At 34.3% G+C, this 21,096-nt stretch overlaps 1 protein-coding gene across 2 annotated transcripts in view; it reads left to right on the forward strand.

Moving 5' to 3' along the window:
* Window positions 1-21,096, forward strand: part of Mdga2 (MAM domain containing glycosylphosphatidylinositol anchor 2) — an 815,899-nt gene that overhangs the window by 780,763 nt on the left and 14,040 nt on the right. For both annotated transcript variants that reach the window (XR_012446173.1, XM_074068038.1), the window contains exons 13-15: window positions 639-794; window positions 1,220-1,378; window positions 17,314-17,444. Coding sequence is in view for 1 of the 2 variants with exons in the window: in XM_074068038.1 (XP_073924139.1) it covers window positions 639-794; window positions 1,220-1,378; window positions 17,314-17,444 (446 nt within the window). In the remaining variant the exon portion in view is untranslated. The remainder of the gene's footprint in view (window positions 1-638; window positions 795-1,219; window positions 1,379-17,313; window positions 17,445-21,096) is intronic.

Consider the following 21,096-nt stretch of genomic DNA (forward strand, 5'->3'; position numbering starts at 1 on the left):
TAAGTGAATTTCAAACATCTGGCAAATCCACATTTGAATAAAATATGAGTGATAACTGCTTTTCAAAATAATTTGCTATTGCCTTGCCCTAAGCAAACTTCATGCATGAATGTATTTCTAGAAGACATGACAGGAAACATTACAAACTCAAGGTAGTCATCTTTAAGATGCCACTGAGTCATCATTCAAATGTGAATGGTATTACTTAATTTCAGTTATCTGGATATTTCTGAGGAAGATGCTTTGGGTCTCAATTATTTCATAAAATACTTATTTACATATAAAATTGGTACTCTTAAAAAAGAGACGTAGGGATATGGAATGAGGAAGGGGGAGAAAGAGGAAGCTTAAAATGCATAATAGAGGGGTGAATATGATCAAGGTTCATTATATGCATGTATGGAAATGTCATAAAGAAACCCATTGCCTTGTACAGTTGATACACGCTGACAAAATTGCTAATTTTTTATTAAAATTATAATGGCTTTGTGTTTAATCTTGTCCACGATCAAGGCTGTTATGTCATTATTATGATCTTGCACTATTATTGCTATATAACATTTAATTTTTTTCTTGTACAATGCTGCTACGTTTGTACTAATTTAGAATTAATTACTTTAATTAAAATTTGTTAACAGGGGAGTTTCACTGTGGATTTGAAGATGGTAACATTTGTTTGTTCACCCAAGATGATACAGACAATTTTGACTGGACAAAACAAAGTACTGCAACAAGAAATACGAAATATACTCCTAACACAGGGCCTAATGCTGACCGTAGTGGCTCCAAAGAAGGTAAGAGACTGAATTGTCATAGTAATTCTTCACAGCAAAGACTTCAGAAATGCTATTTATACAAAATACAAATGAATAGTTAGCTATACATTTGAATATTATGGAATGAACATTGTATCTATGTATAGTACCAATAATACAGGTATTTCCAAAGTTTATAGACAATTTTTTCTCAGAACTCACTGACATATATAGTTAGGAAGTCAAAACAATTTTCTTTTTGCTAATTTAAGTCTAAAATTCCAACTTCTCTCAAATGTTTGTATGTTTTATCTTTAATCAGGTAATCATTTATTCTTTTTGTTAAAGCCACTTTGTATATCAATATTTACTTTGCATGAATGCTCAGAAATGTTTCAGTGACTTGCAATTCCATGTTGCCTGATAAGATTGCTGCTTGAACACTTTATTTTGTCTGTTTTAAGGTTTTTATATGTACATTGAGACATCTCGACCCAGATTGGAAGGTGAAAAGGCTCGACTTCTCAGCCCTGTTTTCAGCATAGCCCCCAAAAATCCCTATGGACCTACAAACAGCGCATATTGTTTCAGCTTCTTTTATCATATGTATGGACAACATATAGGTGAGATGCATAAGTTCTATTTTCTGTCAAGTAATTAATAGGAAGAAAGTTTCACACACAGTATGAAAACAATTGGCCTTTTTTTTTGGATTTTTTTGAGACAGGTTCTCACTATTTAGTCCTGGCCAGCCAGGAACATGAGATCCTCTTACCTCCATCTCCCAAGTGTTGAGATTACAGGCAGGTACCACATTGGTTTGATAATTGGCTTTTAAATGACTTTCATGCAAATTTACAAATTAAGATACTAAGAATTCCCTTGAACTAGGCAGGTGGCTCAAATGGCAGAGTGCCTACCTAGCAGGTATGAGTCCCTCATAAATAAATAATTGAAATAATAAAATTTCTAATTTCCTACTTCCTTCATCTTGAATCATAATTCAGAAAGTACATCAATACATTACATTATTTATTTTTGTTTATTTATATTTAGTGGTACTGGGGTTTGAACTCAGGGACTCATGATTGCTAAACCAGCCTTCTTCTACTTGCACCATTCCCAAGCCCTTTTTCCTTTAGAGTTATGCTTTTGCCCAGTCTGACCTTGAACAGCAATCTTCCTATCTCTGCCTCTTAAGTAGCTAGAATTGCAGGCATGAACCACTATGCCCTATAATACATTAAAGTCTTTATGAGATTTTCTTGTGTGTGGAGAGTGGAGTAGGAGAAGCCTATGAGGACATAAGCACAGTTGTACTCAATGTTCTACAGGCTGAGATTTGGCACAGCCCCAGCCACAAAACAGGGCTAGAGTAAGATGCAGAGCAGCTGCTTTTCCTAAAATGTTTATGTCAAATAATCTGTAGGCTGAGATTTGGCACAGTCCCAGCTGCAGAGGGCAGCAAAAAGGCAAGATGCAGCTCAGCTGCTTTTCCTAAGTTGTTTAGAAGCAGAAATGCAGGTTCCTCTTGTTACAGTGTCAGGCCCCTCCCTGAGAATTGCTGCTCCACCTCCTTTTTTATCACTGGGTATAAAAGACTTGCTAAAAGAGGACACAAGTCTTTTTGGATGATGAAGTCTTTTTTTTTTTATTCATTTATTCAAGTGTGTACATTGTTTGGGTAATTTCTCCACCTTGCTCCCCTCCCCCTGACAAAGGCTTTTTGATGGGGAAGGTTTTCAGATGTGAGAAGCTTTTGGATGAAGGGAGGCTTTTGTCTGAAGGAAAAATACTGGAGGGAGATTGCTGAAGGGGGAAAATGAATGGCTGAAGGGAAATTGATGGAGGGAGATTGCTGAAGGGGAAAAATGAATTGCTGGCTGAAGGGAAAAGAATTGCTGAAGGAGAATTGCTAAAGGGGAATTGCTAAATAAGGGTTAATAGAATTGGTTGGCAGCTTGCGAGGACAGTGCAAGTCTGCACCTAAAACTTTATACATAGGCTTTAGAAAAGCTAAGCTAAAGAAAAGCTAAAGAGAACATGGAGTAGTGCAAGTCTGAGCACTGAAGCTTTAAGAAAGCTAAAGAGAGAACATAGGACAGTGCACATCTGGGGGCAAAGACTTTAAAAGAGATTATGCTAAAGAAAAGCTAAGAGAAAACATGGAACAGTGCGAGTCTAGGGAAAGAGACTTGGAAGAACAGAAAAGAAGACTTTAAATGGGTGGAATTGGAGAACATCATTCTAAGTGAGGTTAGCCTGGCCCAAAAGACCAAAAATCGTATGTTCTCTCTCATATGCGGATATTAGATTAAGGGCAAACACAACAAGGGGATTGAACTTTGATCACAAGATAAAAGCAAGAGCCCACAAGAGAGATATGAGGGGTAAGACACCTAAAAAATTAGCTAGCATTTGTTGCCCTCAACGCAGAGAAACTAAAGCAGATACCTTAAAAGCAACTGAGAACAATAGGAGAAGGGGACCAGGAACTAGAGAAAAAGTTAGATCAATGTGAGTCAATGCCCTGTATAGCTATCCTTATCTCAACCAGCAAAAACCCTTGTTCCTTCCTATTATTGCTTATACTCTCTCTACAACAAAATTAGAAATAAGGGCAAAATAGTTTCTGCTGGGTATTGGGGGGGGGGAGAGGGAGGGGGTGGAGTGGGTGGTAAGGGAGGGGGTGGGGGCAGGGGGGAGAAATGAACCAAGCCTTGTATGCACATATGAATAGTAAAAGAAAAATGGAAAAAAAAAAAAAAGAAGAATTAACCTAGAAGGTAACACACATGCACAGGAAATTAATGTGAGTCAACTCCCTGTATAGCTAGCCTTATCTCAACTAGCAAAAACCCTTGGTCCTTCCTATTATTGCTTATACTCTCTCTTTAACAAAATTAGAGATAAGGGCAAAATAGTTTCTGCTGGGTATCAAGGGGGTAGGTGGTAAGGGAGGGGGTGGGGGCAGGGGGAAGAAATGACCCAAGCATTGTACGCACATATGAATAATAAAAAAATAAATAAATAAAAAGACTTTAGAAGTGAGGTTTTAAAGAATAGAAAGAAGAAAAACTTTAGAAACAAGGTTTTAAAGAATTGTAAAGGAGTAAGGCCTTAAAGAATAAAGATAGATGAAAGAAGCAGAGTAAATGAAGACAAGATAGAGAAAATAAGCAATGAGGCTGTTGTGCATCTCCATCCAAGCGCCCAACACACCTGACCCCAACTTTCTGTCTGTCTGTGTATCCTTTGTTCTTTCTCCATCTCCTGTCACTCCCAGTTAGGTTCAGTAGTAACAAAAGTGAGAGAAAGCTTGCTTCACTTGTGGAATAGGCGTTGCATAATTTAGGCTGTTTCTTTCCAAAGAGATTTGATTGACTAGTGACTTATGCATAGTAATGATGATGAAAGAATGTTGACAAATACTTTCAGCACCATCCACATATTTGAAATAGTGATATGATTGTTTTTCTTATTTATGAATTATCCTTAACACTTAAGATTTAAGAATGTGCTAGGTCTGGAAGAGAATGGAAAGGTACAGACACACTCCCTGGCTTAGATACCTTGCACAGTAGTAGTGAAGGCTAAAATGAGTAAAGGCACAACTATGTTGAGTACTACACAGCTCTGAGAGAGGACTGCACACGTTTTTGCTTAAGGAAGGATCATGCAGATCTCCAGGTCTTTATACACAATTCTAAATCCAACACCAATTTTTTTTTAAAATTCGTCAATATGCAGAATATGTAATCTTATTCTACATGTGTAAGAAATATATGATGTGAACTGACATGAGCTAGGATGACACTAACCTCTTGATACACATTAACAAAAGTAATATAAATATATATTGACATAAACTAATAAAGTTGGGCATGTAGTATATATCAGCTCCTACATTATTTGAGCTGATATGCTTTTAATTGAGTTTGTAAAAGTGAGTGTCATTGTCCAATTCTTACAGTGGGAAAAAGGAAACCCTGAACTGCAAGAAGTTTGCATGGATTGCTGAGTAAGGCTGTGCTAGGATTCAAACTCATAGTCCACACTATTGTCCAGTGTTCTTCACAGTGAAGCAATATGTGGGAAGGGTGGAAACACAGCTTTTGTACAGTGAAAAGTGCTCTCAACTGGAAGTCAGCAGACCTGGTCTGATACTTGGCGGTAGCAGTCAGTCACTTTAAGGCTTTAAAAAAGTCACTTAGACTATTTACACCTTAGTGCCCCCATATGTAAAATGGGAATAATAATTCCTGTTTCAGAAAGCTGTGGTTTTGGATAAATCAGACAGCATAGACATTGTTTTCTATCAAATGATAGATACCCATAGCATAGGTCACTCAGAAACTCACAAGGTAGTAACAACATAATAGCAGTCCATGGACCAGTACACTTCATGGATTATTTCTCTCACTTTTCACAATGAGCATTTGTGCTTATTAAAAAATCATCCTGTTCCATAGGTAAAGAAACTGATAAACAAAGAATAGCATGCTCCTCATGTGGTTGATAAGAGGTAAAGTCATAGCACTAGTCTGGGAAGCTCATGGAGCTTGCCTGTTCTCACTGCTTTGCAAGAAGACTTATTAGAGTTTCAAAAAGCTGAGCTAAGCATATGACACTTATTTAATAGTCAAAATGAGTTATTACAGATTTTGTGCAGCAGAAAGCATGAGCTATTTGAGTAAAGAAAGTAAATATTATAGGAGTGACTGAAATTATTGGGAAACAGAATATAGATTGCAAAAGCACTGAGAAAGCTATAAGCATAGTTATATTTTAAACATGGCATAAACTATGAAAGGAAATGACCCTCCACAAAATTTCCACACTATCTTATTTATTGTCAGATTGCCGTTTTATTAACAAAGGTAGGGTTGACTCAGCTTTAATTCATCCTTTTAGTTGATCGTGTATACTTCACTTACTCTCTACTTTGAGTATATTTTAAGAACTATCTTTGCCTTTTCCAATTTCCCTTGGTGGAGGTAAATTTTTATTAGATTTTAAGTAAATAATTCTATGATCAATATTTTGATATTCTTAAGGAACAGAATGTATATTTACCTTATGTATGAGATTGGTCTTTTTTTTAAGGCTTCCTTTCAAAATTTCTTCATATTTATTCTGAGTCCCAAGATAATTCTAATGTATTTTTAGTTTCACAATTCTTATTCTTATCCTCTTGTTAATGGATGTCCAATTGATTTCTGCTGGTTTTATTCTTCTCATGTTAGGGGTGGAGCAGTTCTCTATTTCTTGGTAAACATTTTCCATTTTTGACCTTTTTTTTTGTTCCACTTCTCAGCTTCATTTGGTCAAAGTTTAGGCTGGATATCAAGTCTATTACTTGGGTTCCCCTCATTGGGACACAGGCATGAAGCTTCCTGAAATTTAGGTAAACACACCCAGTCCAAACACTGAATAACAGACTTGGACTAGACAAGATGCAAGCATGCCTCATTTTATTGCATTGTTCTTTATTGCAACTCATGCATATTGCATTATTTACAAATAGAAGGTTTGTGCAACCCTGTATCCACCAAGTTCATTAGTGCCATTTTCCAACAGCAAGTTCTTTACTTGGTGTCTCTGTGTCACTTTTTTGCTAACTCTTATAATACTTGGTGATCTATGATTGGTGTTCTTTGACATTAAAATTGTAATTGTTTTGAGGCGCAACAAACCATACCAAGAGACAGCTGACATTAAATTGTGTATGTGTTCTGACTGCTCCACCACCAGGTTGTTCCCTCATCTCTCTCCCTTTCATTGGGCCTCCTTGTTCCCTGAGACACAAAAGTATTGATACTAGGCCAATTACTAACCCCCAAAATGGTACAATGTCAAGTGGTCAAACAAAAAAATCATACATTTTTCACTTTCCTTCAGCAGCTAAAGATGATCAGCCTTAAAAAGGAAGGTGTGTCAACAGACCAGGTAGGCTGAAAACTAAGCTCATTGGCAATGCAAAGGAAAAATTCTTGAAGGAAATTATAAGTGCTGCTCACATGAACATGTAAATGATAACAAAACAGCTTTATTGCTGATATGGACAAAGTTTTAATGGTTGGTTAGATCAAACCAGCTGCTACATTACCTTAAGCCAAAGCCTAATCCAATGCAAGGCTCTAACTCTACAATTCTATAAAGACTAATAGAAGTCAGGAAGCTGTAGAAGAATTATTTGAAGCTCGCAGAAGTTGGTTGGTAGGATTTAAGGAAAAAAGTTCTCTCTATAATATACACTAAGGAGGAGAAATAGCAAATTCTGATGTAGACGCTACAGCAAGTTATCCTGAAGGTGGAGCTAAAATGATGGATGGATGCTAAACAACAGAGGGATTTTAGGACTTTCACATGTAGAGAGGTTAAGTAAATACCTCACTTCATAGCTTCGAAAGACAAACACCCTTGTTATGCATTAAGTGCTAACAATGCAAGTGACTTTACATTGAAGCCAATCTTCACTTGCTATTCTGAAACTCTTAGGGCCTTTGCAAATTCCACTAAATTTACTTTGCCTGTGCTCTATGAATGGAGCAACAAAGCCTGCAGGACAGCACATGTATGTACAATATAGTTTAAATGTTTGAAGCCCAATGTAGAGATCTACTGTTCAGAAAAAAAGATTTCTTTCAAAATATTAATGCTCATTGGCAAAGAAACTGGTCACTCAAGAGCTCTGACGACAGTGTAGTGTGATCCATGTTGTTTTCGTGTCTCTAATGCATCCATTCGGTGTCCATGGAACAAGGAGTAATTTTGACTTCAATGCATCATTATTTAACAAATGCATTTTGTAAGGCTACAGCTGTTATACACAGTCATTCCTCTGATGGATTTGTGCAAAATAAGTTGAAAAATCTTCTGAAAAGGATTCGCTGTGAAGATGGGGCTGAATGGTGTAACACAGGAAGAGTTGCTGTTAAGGATAAGCAAAGTGTCTCCCTCAATGGAACCGACAGCTGTTGAAAGTGCCATGAGCAGCGCTGGCAACTGGAGATTTAAATATTACATAATGCCGTTGATAAATCAGTGGCAAGGTTTCAGAGGACTCATATGACTTTTCAAAGTTCAAGCTTGCATGCTACAAGAAATCTTTTGCAAAAGATGGAGTCAATCAATGTGGTGAACTCCCTTGTCTCATTGTAAGAAATTGCCACAGCCTCTCCCATTCAGGAGCCACCAGTCTGATCAGATAGCAGCCTCAGTGTCAAGACAAAATTTTCTACCAGCAAGAAAGATTATAACTTGCTGAAAGTTCAGATGATAACATTTGTTAACACTAAGTCTTTCTTTCTTTCTTTTTTTTTTTTTGGCAGTATGGGAGGTTTGAACTCAGTAACTCCCACTTGCCAGGCAGATACTCTATCATGGAGCCATACTCCCAGCCCTTTTTTGCTTTATTTTTCAGTCAGGGTCTCTTGTTTTTGTCTAGGACTAGCTTAGAGGTGTGATCCTCCTATCTATACCTCCTGCATAGCTGGGATTACAGACATATACTATCATACTTTGCTTGTTGCTTGAGGTGGGGGAGGGTGAGTCTAACTAACTTTTTGCCAGTACTGGCTTTGAACTGCCATCGTCCAGATCTCTGCCTCCTGGTACCTGGGATTACAAGCCTGAGCTACCATTCCTGGCCCTAATAATAGAGTATTTTAAATTAATGTCTATAAATTGTTTTTTTAGATACAATGTTAATACACAATTAACAGACTACAGTATTATGTAAACATAACTCTTTTATCCACTAACAAACCAAAAACATCGTGCAACTCCCTATGTCACAATATTAACTTTATTGCGGTAGTGTAAAACTGAGCTCTAAGGTGTGCTTAGAGTCCAACAGCTCTAAGATATGCTTGCACTTCACTCTGGAAATGGTGCCTGCAGTTAAAATTTACATATATTAATTCTCAGACCCTCATTTAGTGGTAAGCCTAGAATACAAATCACATTCTAGGTTGCGTTTATTCTCTTGAAATTCCTGATTCAAAAGTGACTCTTCCTGGATTTCTAATATCCTAATTTCGTTTGTTACTACTTAATAATTATAAGTAAATCTTGCGATTTTAACTTACTAATGGACAGCATGTCATTGGGAAGAGTCATCATTGTCTAGCAATGGACAAGTAGGTGACAGCGAGGCATTACTGAGAAAAGATTCCTCTTTTAAGTGAAGTCACATGTGTAATATTATTGCTGCATAACAAGTTTCTTCAAAAATCTGTGTCTTAAAACAGCAAGTGGATTGAAGGTATGACTCATGTGATAGAGCGTCTCTCAAGTTGCCAGGCAAGGATCTCAGCATGGGGAGGACCTTCACGCCCACTCACATGCTTTTGCAGGCCTCATTTCCCCACAGGCATTGTACTAAGAATGTCGACTCCTTGTTGGCTGGTGGTGGGAGGTCTCTCTCCGTTCTTTAACCTATGGATCTCTCTACAGAGCTGTCTCATGACATGTAATGGGCTTCCTTCAAACAAGAAAGGCATGAAAGAGAGCAAATGAGCACAGAAGAATTTTTATAATCTAATCTCTGAACTGGCATTACATGATTTTGCTTTATTCTAATTATTAAAACTGAGTTGATCATTCCAGCTCATATTCTAGGGGAGGGAATTATAGAAGAGGTTAATGTCAGGATGTTGAGATTATTGGGAAAAAATTTAAAGTTTGTCTGCCACACAGATAAAATTTTTGTTAATGTTTTCATCAACATCATTTGGAATAAAAAAAATTCCAAATGAAAGATGCAACCTGTTAACCTCAAACTGGCTAGCAATTTACACAAAAATGATATGACACCTGCTTATTGAGAAAAAATATACATGTCAGCATTCCTGTGGCTATTAGTGAGCATTTTAATTCTTGATGAATCAGCTAAGTTTTTAAATATTCTTGCAAAGAAATTGAGTCTCATATGAGGTCACTAAATATGACAAAGCTTATTAAAAACCTAGTTTACATATATATAAATATATACATTTATTACTTATTTATAAAAGAAGGATATGAGATATAAGCATCATATCACACCAGGAAATTAGCAGAAAAATATAAAAGCCATTTTTTAATATATTCATTGAACTTAATAAGAATAGTTCAGTGAAATTGTGTCTTTAAAAAGCTCTTTTCACAGTGCAGTAAATGAGAAGAAAAGAAAAAGGGCTTTGTTAATGAAGTTTACCATTTTGTGTCTCTGATGACCATTAGTTGAGGAAGAGGTGATGAAACAGAGTGAAGTAGGGTTATCCAAGGGCCTGTTTTACGAGGAAAAGAGTTCATAGAAAGGGTAAGTTTAATGATATAAAACTCAGAGGGAAAGTTTTATGAAAAGATGGGAATTTAGTGCTCTAATAAGGAAACTAGTCTTGAAGAAAGAAACCAATGTCACTTCTAGTGAGGTTAGAAAAAATAATAGGAATGTGGCTTTGATATATCCCTGGGTAGAAGAAAAGCAAGTAGACATGAAAGTCTTTATTTTCTCTGCAAAATACAGATGTGTGTGTTCAAAGAGTAGACAGGTTTAGGGGAATAGTAAACAGAAGCATAAGAAGGTCAACCATATGGAGACAGGAGAGTTTGAAGCTGAGGGCAGGAGTCCTCAGGACTCCAGATGTGTTTCAGGATACAGTGTACAGCTGAGTCAGCTTGTCCCTAATTCCAGGGTTAAGATCATTCTTTAAAACCAGTGGCATATATCCTCAAGGACATATTCCCCTTTGACTTATCCTTGGAATAATTCTGTAATCTATCCCAACCATACTGGAGAATCTTCAAATCAAGCTTGCTGTACCCAGTCCCCTTCACAAGCTTTTGTCTCGCTTAATTGCCTGTTTAGTGGGAGCAGAAATGATGTCTCTTCCCATCACTCAGTGCCTTACATACAAGTACTTATTTGAGCATTTGATAAATGTTAATTTAAAATTATGTGATAGAATAAATAATTTTTCCTCCTTCTTTTCTTAACCATCTGGATGATTCATGTTTTTCTTTTAAAATATAACTGAAGGACTGAGATTATAGCTAGTTCTCCCTTTTTTTTATTCCCCTAACTCCTGGTGCCAATATCTATGTTGGATACACTAAATACATTGAACCCTGCTAGATATTTTTTTTCCAGTATTGGGATCTGCACAGTATGAGGGCCTGTGCTTGTGAGGCAGGTGCTCTACCACTTGAGCCTCACCCCTAGACCTTCTTTGCTTTAGGCAGTTTTCAAGTAGAGTCTTGCATTTTTACCTGGAAACTGACTTTGACTGTGATCCTCCTATCTACAACCTTCCTAGTAACTGGGATTACAGGAGTGAGCTATGACTCCCAGCCCTATAAACTTCTTAAAAACAGTAAATGTTATTTACTTAAATATTATTTATTGGAAAACAAATGCTCACTAGATAAAAAGTATGACCTAAACTAAATACATTAGGGTTTTTTTTTTTACTGTAAAAGCAAAATTAAGGGAATTGAGAACATAATATTTAGATTAGAAATGGATGACAATTTCATAAAGAATTTATATATTGTGAAAATAAAGAAAACTGAAGTTGATTATTGATTCAAATTGAATTTGTAGCTAAGTACTCTGATTATTAAAGTTAAAAGTATGGCAAGATTATCACCTATTTCTTATGAGTTAATACCAAGAGATGAATATTATAAAAGAACTATTGAAGAGTGTAATTAGTACTATGTTCACTTAGTACCCTCAGAAAGATAAAAAATGTGTTTAAGTAAAAAGTATACATAGAGAGATAGATGACAGAAAAACTATAATGCATGAGATAAGATTCTGACCTGAACTAAAATTTATTTTCTGTATATGTCATCTTAGATGAGCTAACTTAATATAAAAAGGAAACTAAGCTAACTTCTTATTAAGTTTATCTTAATAAGATATCTTAGGTTATTCTTTTTAAAGAGTTAGATTATAGCTTTCTAAATATGAAATATGGTGGCATTCAAAGATTTTAAACTAGGAATTTAAATGTTTTATATTCACATGCAAAGTGAATGTATTTTTCATGGTTTTTAAGAGTCTGACTTTTTCTCTCATTTTTGTCAAAGACCATGTTTCTTTTTACCAAATTTAAAGAACATCAAGTCTCTTGCTTATATCTTGAATATATTCCTCAAAAAAGAAATAGTCTCACCTACTAGGATCTTTTTCTCCTTAGAGTTAGACCATTATTTTTCAGTTTTTACATCAATCATAGAAGAATCTCAGTTGAAGAAACATGCAATTTTAATGTTCTCGTAATTAAGTTCCTATCAAAAGACAACTTCCAGAGCTGGTGGAGTGGCTCAAGTGGTAGAGTACCTGCCTGGCAAGCATGAGGCCCTGAGTTCAAACTCTAGTACTGAAAAAAAAAAAAAGACAATTTCCAAGTAGTAGAGGGAATAGATAAAATGCTTACTATTCTCCATTTAAATGATGGAGAAGACCAACCAAATCACAGGTTGTTTGATAATAATTTATACTGTCAATCCTTCTGCTAATAATTCAACAAATATCTCAGTGAGATTATGTTTGCATTTAATACTGATGGTGTAATGCCATCAATGTGACAAAATAGCCATATTCATTGAGTAAGCTGCTTTTTAAAAATCAGAACTATTTAGAAGGGGAGGAGATTAGTATGCTCTAACCACAATTTGTTAATAATTGTCAATATCCTATTATAGACATGTCTCAGACTTTCTGGCAAAACTATAAGTAATCAATCACTGATGAATTTGCTTCTTAAGTATATGGTTTTAAACCAACTGTTTTTGAACTTATTTTCCTCCTGTGTAATTCTTCATCAGTGATGGTCCTTAAACATTGTATAGTAGAAGCTAATGTGTTTCAGCAAAATTAATTATATGAACTGACTAAGAAAGATTAGTGTTTCAAAATATACAAGCATCATTTTCATTGCAATTAATAGGTAATATTATTTTATCAGTTAAATTAATGGTAGCTAAATAAATTAACTGCTTTTGTTTCTCACCAATGCAACAAAAAGTAGAGATTGGGAAGATTATGGCTCAAGATCAGCCTGGACAAAAAGTTAGTGAGACCCCCATCTCAATAAGTAAGTCTCTAGGGCATGCCTAAGATCTCAGCTATGCAAGAGGCATAAGTAGGAGGAGTGTAGTTCAGGCTGGCCAGGGGAAAGAAGAGCAAAGGACACCATCTGAAAAATCATTTAAATGGAGAATAGTAAGCATCCTATCTATTCCCTCTACTACTTGGAAATTGTCTTTTTGGGAGAAGACCAACCAAATCACAGGTTGTTTGATAAAAATTTATACTGTCAATCCTTCTGTTAATAATTCAACAAGGATCTCAGTGAGGTTATGTTTGCATTTAATACTGATGATGTAATGCCATCAATGTGACAAAAAAAATTTTAAAAAGAGGACTGGTGTTAAAAGTTTCTTTGGAAGAAAAATGGCAAGCATCCTTTAAAAGAAGTACTAAGTAAAGAGAAAGTGGCAGACAAAGGTGAGAAATGAAGGTGCCAAGATGTGAAAATGAATACCTCTCTCTTGGGAGAGCAGAGAAAGTGATATAACCAAAGGGTTAAAGGTCTTATAAAGAATCTGACATACACTAGAGAAGTAGAAAGCCTGAAGAAGTTGGTATTTTAAGAAAATTTGTTGGATGTTAATGCAATTCAGTTGGGTACCTGAGGGGATGGTTATGACTGGAGAAAGAAATGAGCAGACATTTCACCATGCAGTCATTTCTATTCAAACAGAAAATAATGTTTTTATAATTTTTCATTTTGCATGTGTGTATAAAACAAATAATGCTAACAATTATCTGTCAATATACATAGATCTTGGCTGGAGTTAGATAATTTTGGCACATTGTCATCTTTCATGAAATGTGAAATTCAAATTAATTGAGTCTATTATCAAGTATAATAAAAATTGATTTATTTGCAATTGACATTGGAATAAACCAAATAAAAAATTTGTTCATGTGAATTTGGAAATTCCAAGTATCTATTAGAAATATGTGTGTACATTTTGTGATGTATACTTAATTTATTTATCTAAAACGTAATATATAGTATATATTTATAATAAAATGATTAAAAGTACAATTATATTAAGGACTTAATGAAAGATAAGAACTAGGTAATTATAAATAATGTTTATGCAAATAATTTGTATAGAAGTTTATATAAGTTAATATTATTATGTGAATCATGCTCTTGAAAAATGCTATGAAGAAATCCCAAATTAGGTCATTTCTTATGATATAAAATATCACTGAAGTCATTTAGGCCTTTTGACTATAATCCTTAAGCACAGAGATAATCCCCAAAATCTTCACTGGCTCTAGATCAAAGGATGAGATCCTTGGAAGCCAAGGAAAAGAAAAAGACATTTTTGCTTAGCTTCTTCCAACTTTTATTTTGGAGATACATAGTATAAGAAAATCCTTGGAGATGATTGAATTCACACATTTTGTCATCTGGAGCCTACTATAGCGCAAACATAGTGTCTCTGAGGACTTACAGTTACAGTTACTGTAAGTATAGTTACTTACAGTACATTCATATTCTCTTTGAATTTTTTTACTATAATACTATAACAATGTGCTGAATTTTCTTGCTAAACCTAACTTCTCTTGAGTTTCTTTGTTCTATTTCACAAGTTGCTCTAATTTTATTGTCCAAGGTGACCTGAAATAAGTTTCAATATCTTGGCACTGAATTCTCTTTTATGAACTTAAGAACACTAAATGATGGAGTAAAAGCTTTAAAGTCATTTGCCTATTCATGTAGCTTTTTCCATCACTTCAGAAATATACCCGTGAATAAGCAGTTTGTATTCATTGATTGGAATAATATAATTATTGCTGTGTATAAGACATTTAAATTGTATTTAATTGTAACTTGGAGATAATTCAGACCTGGCTTCTTTAGACCTAGACAAAATATTTTTCACATGGAAATCTGAAAAAAAGCATAAATTAAAAAAACCCAAATTTGAATTTATGTTGCATATAAAATAAACAAATGTTAATTCTTTAATTATTCTGACATAATACCTTATCATTATTGATATAATAGTAAGTCATTGTTAGCCAGTTTTTGTCACTGTGAGTAAATTCCTGACATAAGCAACTTAATGGAGGAAATGTTTATTTTGGCTCATGGTTTCAGAGATTTCAGTCTTGGTCACTTGGCTGTGTGTTTCTGGTCTCTGCAGTAATGTCATGGTGGAAAGGAAGAGTAGAGGAAAGCTACTTACCTCATGATAGCCAGGATGGCAGCAAGAGAGAGTATGAAGAAGGGCCTGGAGACAAGACGCAAATTTCCAGGGCATGCACCCCATAACCTACTGCCTCCAACAAGGCCCTACCTCCTATTTTCCACAGCCTTCCAAATATGCCATCAGAGTATGACTCCATCAATGGATGAATCCATTAATGAGATCAGAGCATCCATGATCAAATCACTGTTCAAAATCTCCACATCTGAACATTCATTGGGAACCAAATCTTAACACCTGAGCCTTTGAGGGAACATTTCAGGGCCAAACCATAATGGCAATATTTAGTAATATGTGTTTTATTATAGCATTTATTTATTACTTTAAGCAAACATTGACATATAGCATGAAGTATTTCATTAGCAAAATATATCTACTAGGTATAAAACTTGTTATCACTCTATTAATGTTTAACAAAAATATCTGCTTGTTGATTTGATATCAGGATAGATTTCTTATCAATTTGATAAAAATAATGACTTACTCTGTCCAAGAGAGTAAAATTTCCATGTAAAATGGTTAAAAAAAATCCCAAAAAGTGATTTTGGAAAGAAAACTACAATATTGCTTTATATAATTTATGAAGGAATAAAAAGTAAAAGAGAGAGAGAAACTAATTAACTTTCTATAGACTAAAAACAGGTCAGCATAGCACATAATAGGAGAATAATTTAGTACTTAAAAAGACTCACTAACTTATGTAAAAGTAAAATTTGTACACTGAATTCTCTTTCAAACAATAAAGATTCTCTACAATTATTTTTATTTATAAAAAGATAAAATTCAGGCAAATATAAACTTTATGAAACAAAAGATCATACACTAGAATAGTGTGTCAAGAAAAATAGGGAACTGCATAAAAGAAATAAAGAAGAACTCAACAAGATCAGAAAAGAATTCATCACCATAAATAAAACAGAAGTGGGATAAAGATATTAGCAGCAAGAGAGCAGAATTTACACTATGAAAAATAAAGTCAGACTGTGGAGGTAAAATCTGAAATAGTATCTTAATTGAAGGGGAAAATAATACATCTTAAAGTAGACAGTAAAACATCTTAATGCAGACAATAAAACTGCAACACATAAGATAAAATCAATGAAAAGAAAAAAACTAAAGAGAACTTTACCCATAAATACAAATATGTAACTCTTAGATAAAATACTATCTAATTGAATCAACCTTACAATAAAATAATAATAGTTCATTACCAAGTAAAAGTTATTCCTCTAATATAATCCTAGTTCACTTTAATAATAGAGTCACCATCTCAATGAAGTTGATTTTAAATTTGTTTATTTAAATATTGACTGCATAGTAATTAAGATAAAATTCAAACTAAGTTCAAATCTTGCCTCTTCATTTTTTGCTGAATGTCACAGAAAATTACTTATTCTCTCTAAGTTTTCTTATCTATGATATGGGAATAAAAGCAATGAATACTTCATAGGGTGTTTGAGAGGATTAATTCCTTACCTGAATCAAGTGCCCAACATACATTACACTGCACTGAAATTACTACCATCATTGCCACATCATTAATATCACGATTACTACATCATTTCTGTGTCACACACAAAACTTTTGAAAGAGATTCATCATCTGATGAAATGAAAACTATCTTTATTTTATGTTCAGTAATATATTCAGAAGAAAAATGAATGTTAATATTAGTCTATGTTAGTTTCCTGTTGTTGCTGTAACAAATGACAAATGACCACACAGTGCACAAATGTATTCTTTTATAGTTGTGGAGAGCAGAAATCCAAAACAAGTATTGCAGGACTTAAATCAAAATGTCAATAGGGCTGGTTTCTTTTGAAGACTCTAGGGAAAAATCCATCCTCTTTTCTTTTCTGGCTTGTGGAGGGTGCTTGTATTCTGTAACTTTGTGGACACTTCCTCCATTTTCAGAAGCAAATGACATCTTCTTTCACATGGACTGCTTCTGCCTATATAATCTTCTGTCTCTCATTATAAAACCATGTGTAATTTCATTTAAAGCCTACTTATATAATCTAGAATAATGTATCTATCTCAAAACCCTTAGATTAATCACCCCTGTAAAGTCATTTTGGCAATGTAAGGTAGCATTCACATGTTCTAAGTGTTAGGACACAGTCATGATAACAAGATAAAAGGTGAGAGATGAGAAGCTAAAAGTGTTTTTGCAAGTTTTGATTTTAAAATGTTTATAAGTTTTGGTCAAGCAGAAACAAATTGGAAGCAAAGGAAATTATAAAAAATAAAATTTCATTATTATTTTTAGGTGTTTTAAATGTATATCTACGTTTGAAAGGGCAGACAACAATAGAGAATCCACTGTGGTCTTCAAGTGGGAATAAAGGACAGCGATGGAATGAGGCTCATGTTAATATCTATCCAGTTACTTCATTCCAGGTAAGCAAAGTGCAGCCACTTCTGCTCAGAGGTCACTGTGTATGAGCACCATTTAAAAATGCATGTTCAGAAACTCTGTGGGCAAAGCACAAGAAAATCTCATAGTTAAGTTTCTCCTCAGTTATAAAAGCTGTCTTAGAAAAGCTGCCATTTCTTCATTAATTAACACCCATCAAGTAATATGTTAAAATAATAGTCTTATCAAACTATTAAAGGTGCCGCACACCCATAATCTTAGTCACTTATGAGGCAGAGATCAGGAGGATCATGGTTTCAAGCCAGCATGGGCAAACAGTTCCCGAAACCCCCCTTATTTCAAAAGATCCCATCACAGAAAAGGGTTGATAGAGTGGCTCAAGGCGTAGGGCCTGAGTTCAAACTCCAGAAATGCAAAACAACAAAAAAAAACCCCTCAAGTGATTTTCCTGGAGAAAATGTAATCCATTCCTTTAAAATCACATGCATATATTTTATTTCTGGAAGAAAAATAACATACATAGGTTTTTACAATAATGGAACTGGATAACCAGTTCTCAAATAATCTGTTTGAATTTTGCTTGATGAAATTTTATATACCTTTAACAAAATGCGTCTCTTTAGAGGTAATACAATTGCAATAATCTGTCATTTTGATGATCAACATTGAACAAATTTAAGCAGGTTATTTGTCTTTGTTTTTATAGAGAGAAGTAAGGCTTAGGTCTCATATAAAAGAATTAGCCATAAAAATATCATAGAAACTTCAATGACTATATCAGCGATCAACATAGCTAAAGACAACAGATCACAAAGTTATGTCAATAGAGTTAAAAATAAAGTTTTAGTGATTTTATAAACATATGTAAGTAAATTTGTGTGAGTTCATATCTATATCTACATAACATATATCTAAATATTTCCATATATTTAAAATACAATGAAATATTTTAATAGCGATAGCTATATTCGCTATTTTTTTTTTTTAGTCTTTTCTTTTTTGGTGCTGGGATCAAACCCAGGGCCTCACGCATGCTAGTCAAGCGCTGTACCACTGAGCTACATCCCAGCCCTGTATTCGCTATTTTGAAGGAATTCAAATCCATTTTATGACATTATATTCATGGCATTGAAATTTTTCTACTAGTTATATATTACATGCATGTGTTAAAAGGTTATAGAAAATCAGAGACTTCTCCAATTATGCAAATTTTTAAATTAGTAAAATGTCCTTTCTTATGTTTTGTAAAATTCTGATTGCTTTAAAGATTGAATTTCTAAATCTAACTATAATAATAAAATGCATTCACTCCTTCACAATAATAAAGGATAGTGGAGTAAGAGTAGCTATTGTTCTACAATACATTAGAACAATTCAAGTCATGTGACTAGGAAAACAACAGAATCATTTTGTTTCTATGAAGAACAGTACAATTGCAAAAGATGAATCTGGGGCAAAATATCACTAAATTAAATTAAGTTAGGAAGACAGAACTCCAAGGCATTATTGATAAACGTAATATTAAATATTTGTTAAAGGCATATAAAATTTCATCAGGCAAAGTTCAAATAGATTATTTGAGAACTGGTTATGCAGTTCCATAAGCATATTAAAATGTATATACATATGTAGGTATCAAAGAACCTTGCTTTCTAAAATGTTCATATACATATATATCTATATATATATGTTTGCTTCCTACATGTGCTTCTAGCACAAAGTTATTAAATCAAATGCATATATGATAAGAATTTAAGTTATATTAATGTTGCCTTCCAGATAATATTTTATTGGCATGTACATCAGTTTAATAAATGTCTATTAAGTACTTTCAGGACAATCATTTATTTCCACAGACAAGAGGTCAAAATACTTTTGAGCTCCTAATAGGGGCCAGGCACATTGGTAGGCATGCAGATTTTAAAAAATGATTCATTACCTTGATTGGTGAAAATATACCTCTAAACACATAAATGCATACTGTAATAAAGTCAGTAACAGAGATATGCACAAGATTTTTTGAACATACAAGAAGCATAGGAAGGAGAGGCAAGAAAATCTTATGGTATGAGGTAAATCTGGAACTGAGGCAAGGAACTGCAAAGCAGAGGAAGGTTGGGCATCAGTATTCCAGCATAGGGCTGAGTGAAGAAAGACAACAAAGTCATATACCACAGGATTTGTGAGAGAAACAGAAAGACGTTTCTCTGGAATTGGTACACAAAAAAATAAATCAAGAACTGATTATGAGAAATGAGGTTAAGAAACCTATGGAGCTTAGGCAATGGGGAGTCTTGAAAACATGTCACTCAGGAAATGACAAGGCACATCATTTTGTATGTTGTTGTGTGGAAGACTGCTTCAAAGAAAATGGGGTTAGCAAACCAGTTAAGACGCTTTTGCAAAATCCACATAAAAGATGTTGCAGGTTAACCTAGGAAATTAGAACATAGACAAGTGAGTTAACTCAAGTTAAACTGAGATGTAAAAACCAACAGAATATTTTTACTTTTGGAATTTTGGAGGCAGGCATGAATGACTAAGGATTTTTAATCTGTACAGTCTTGAGAAATGCTTGTGCTGCACATTAACTTAAATAACTAAAGGGAAAAAAAGACAAGATTTAGTAATGTATAAGTTTCTTCTGTTTTGGACATGTTGATATAAAATGTCTGGGGAATATCATTTTGAAGTCTTGAATGAAGTTGCTTCAATTAGAGACAGACATATTTGAGTCATCAGATCATATGTGCTACCTGAAACTGTACGAGTAGTTGGTATTAAAGTGAAACCCCTTCAGACTATCCATATACACTTAATTTAAAAATGAGGGGCAGGAGGAAAAAATAAATCTATTCCAGGAGTGCGTACCAGTGGAAGGGGGTGGACACATGGAAAGGGGGAGTGGGGGTATATATGGTGGGAGGTGATTTGTATTCATATATGAAAATACAAGAATGAAACCTGTTTAAATTGTTTTAAGAACTGGGGAGGGGGGAAGAAGGAGAATGATGGAGAGGGTTAATCCAATGAAGATATATTTTAGACACATATGTTGATATCACAATGTCTCCCCCTGTACAACTATTATATGCTAATAAAATCATAAATAAAAAAAGAGTTCTTGGTATTAACAAGGAAAAGTGTACATATGAAAAAAGTGATTACAGAATGGAACCATATAGAGCACTAATCAACCATTGAGATGAACTGCGAAAGAAAAACCCAGTCCTACATAAAGAGATCCAGATGTGCACTGGATTTAAAGAAGACAGGGGAACTCAAATCTAAAGCAATTTGAGCCCAATGGACTAGACCTTTGACATAACTGATAAACTTAGAATGTTTTCAGTAGAGTCAGAGAGGCATAAGTGAACATAGAGAATAACTACTCTTGAAAAATTTGGATAAGGTTATGAAAAAATTAGAAAAATCGCTACCTTAGCTAAAACTATTTAACTGTTCAGAATTAATGGAATTATCTGCAGTCAGCTATTAAATTATTGCGTGATTTATTCAAATAGTTCTTATCTATCCTTTTTTCCCCATTAAAAAGAACACAGAATTTTCTTGTTTTATATTGTTCTCTCAAGGGAAATAAGTTCATTATCCAAGATACAAGAGGGAGAATCCAGAAAGCAATGCCCTCAGAGTATAAGGAATGAGAAGGGTTTC

The sequence above is a fragment of the Castor canadensis genome, chromosome 3, assembly GCF_047511655.1.
Source record: "Castor canadensis chromosome 3, mCasCan1.hap1v2, whole genome shotgun sequence".
Taxonomy (NCBI): domain Eukaryota; kingdom Metazoa; phylum Chordata; class Mammalia; order Rodentia; family Castoridae; genus Castor; species Castor canadensis.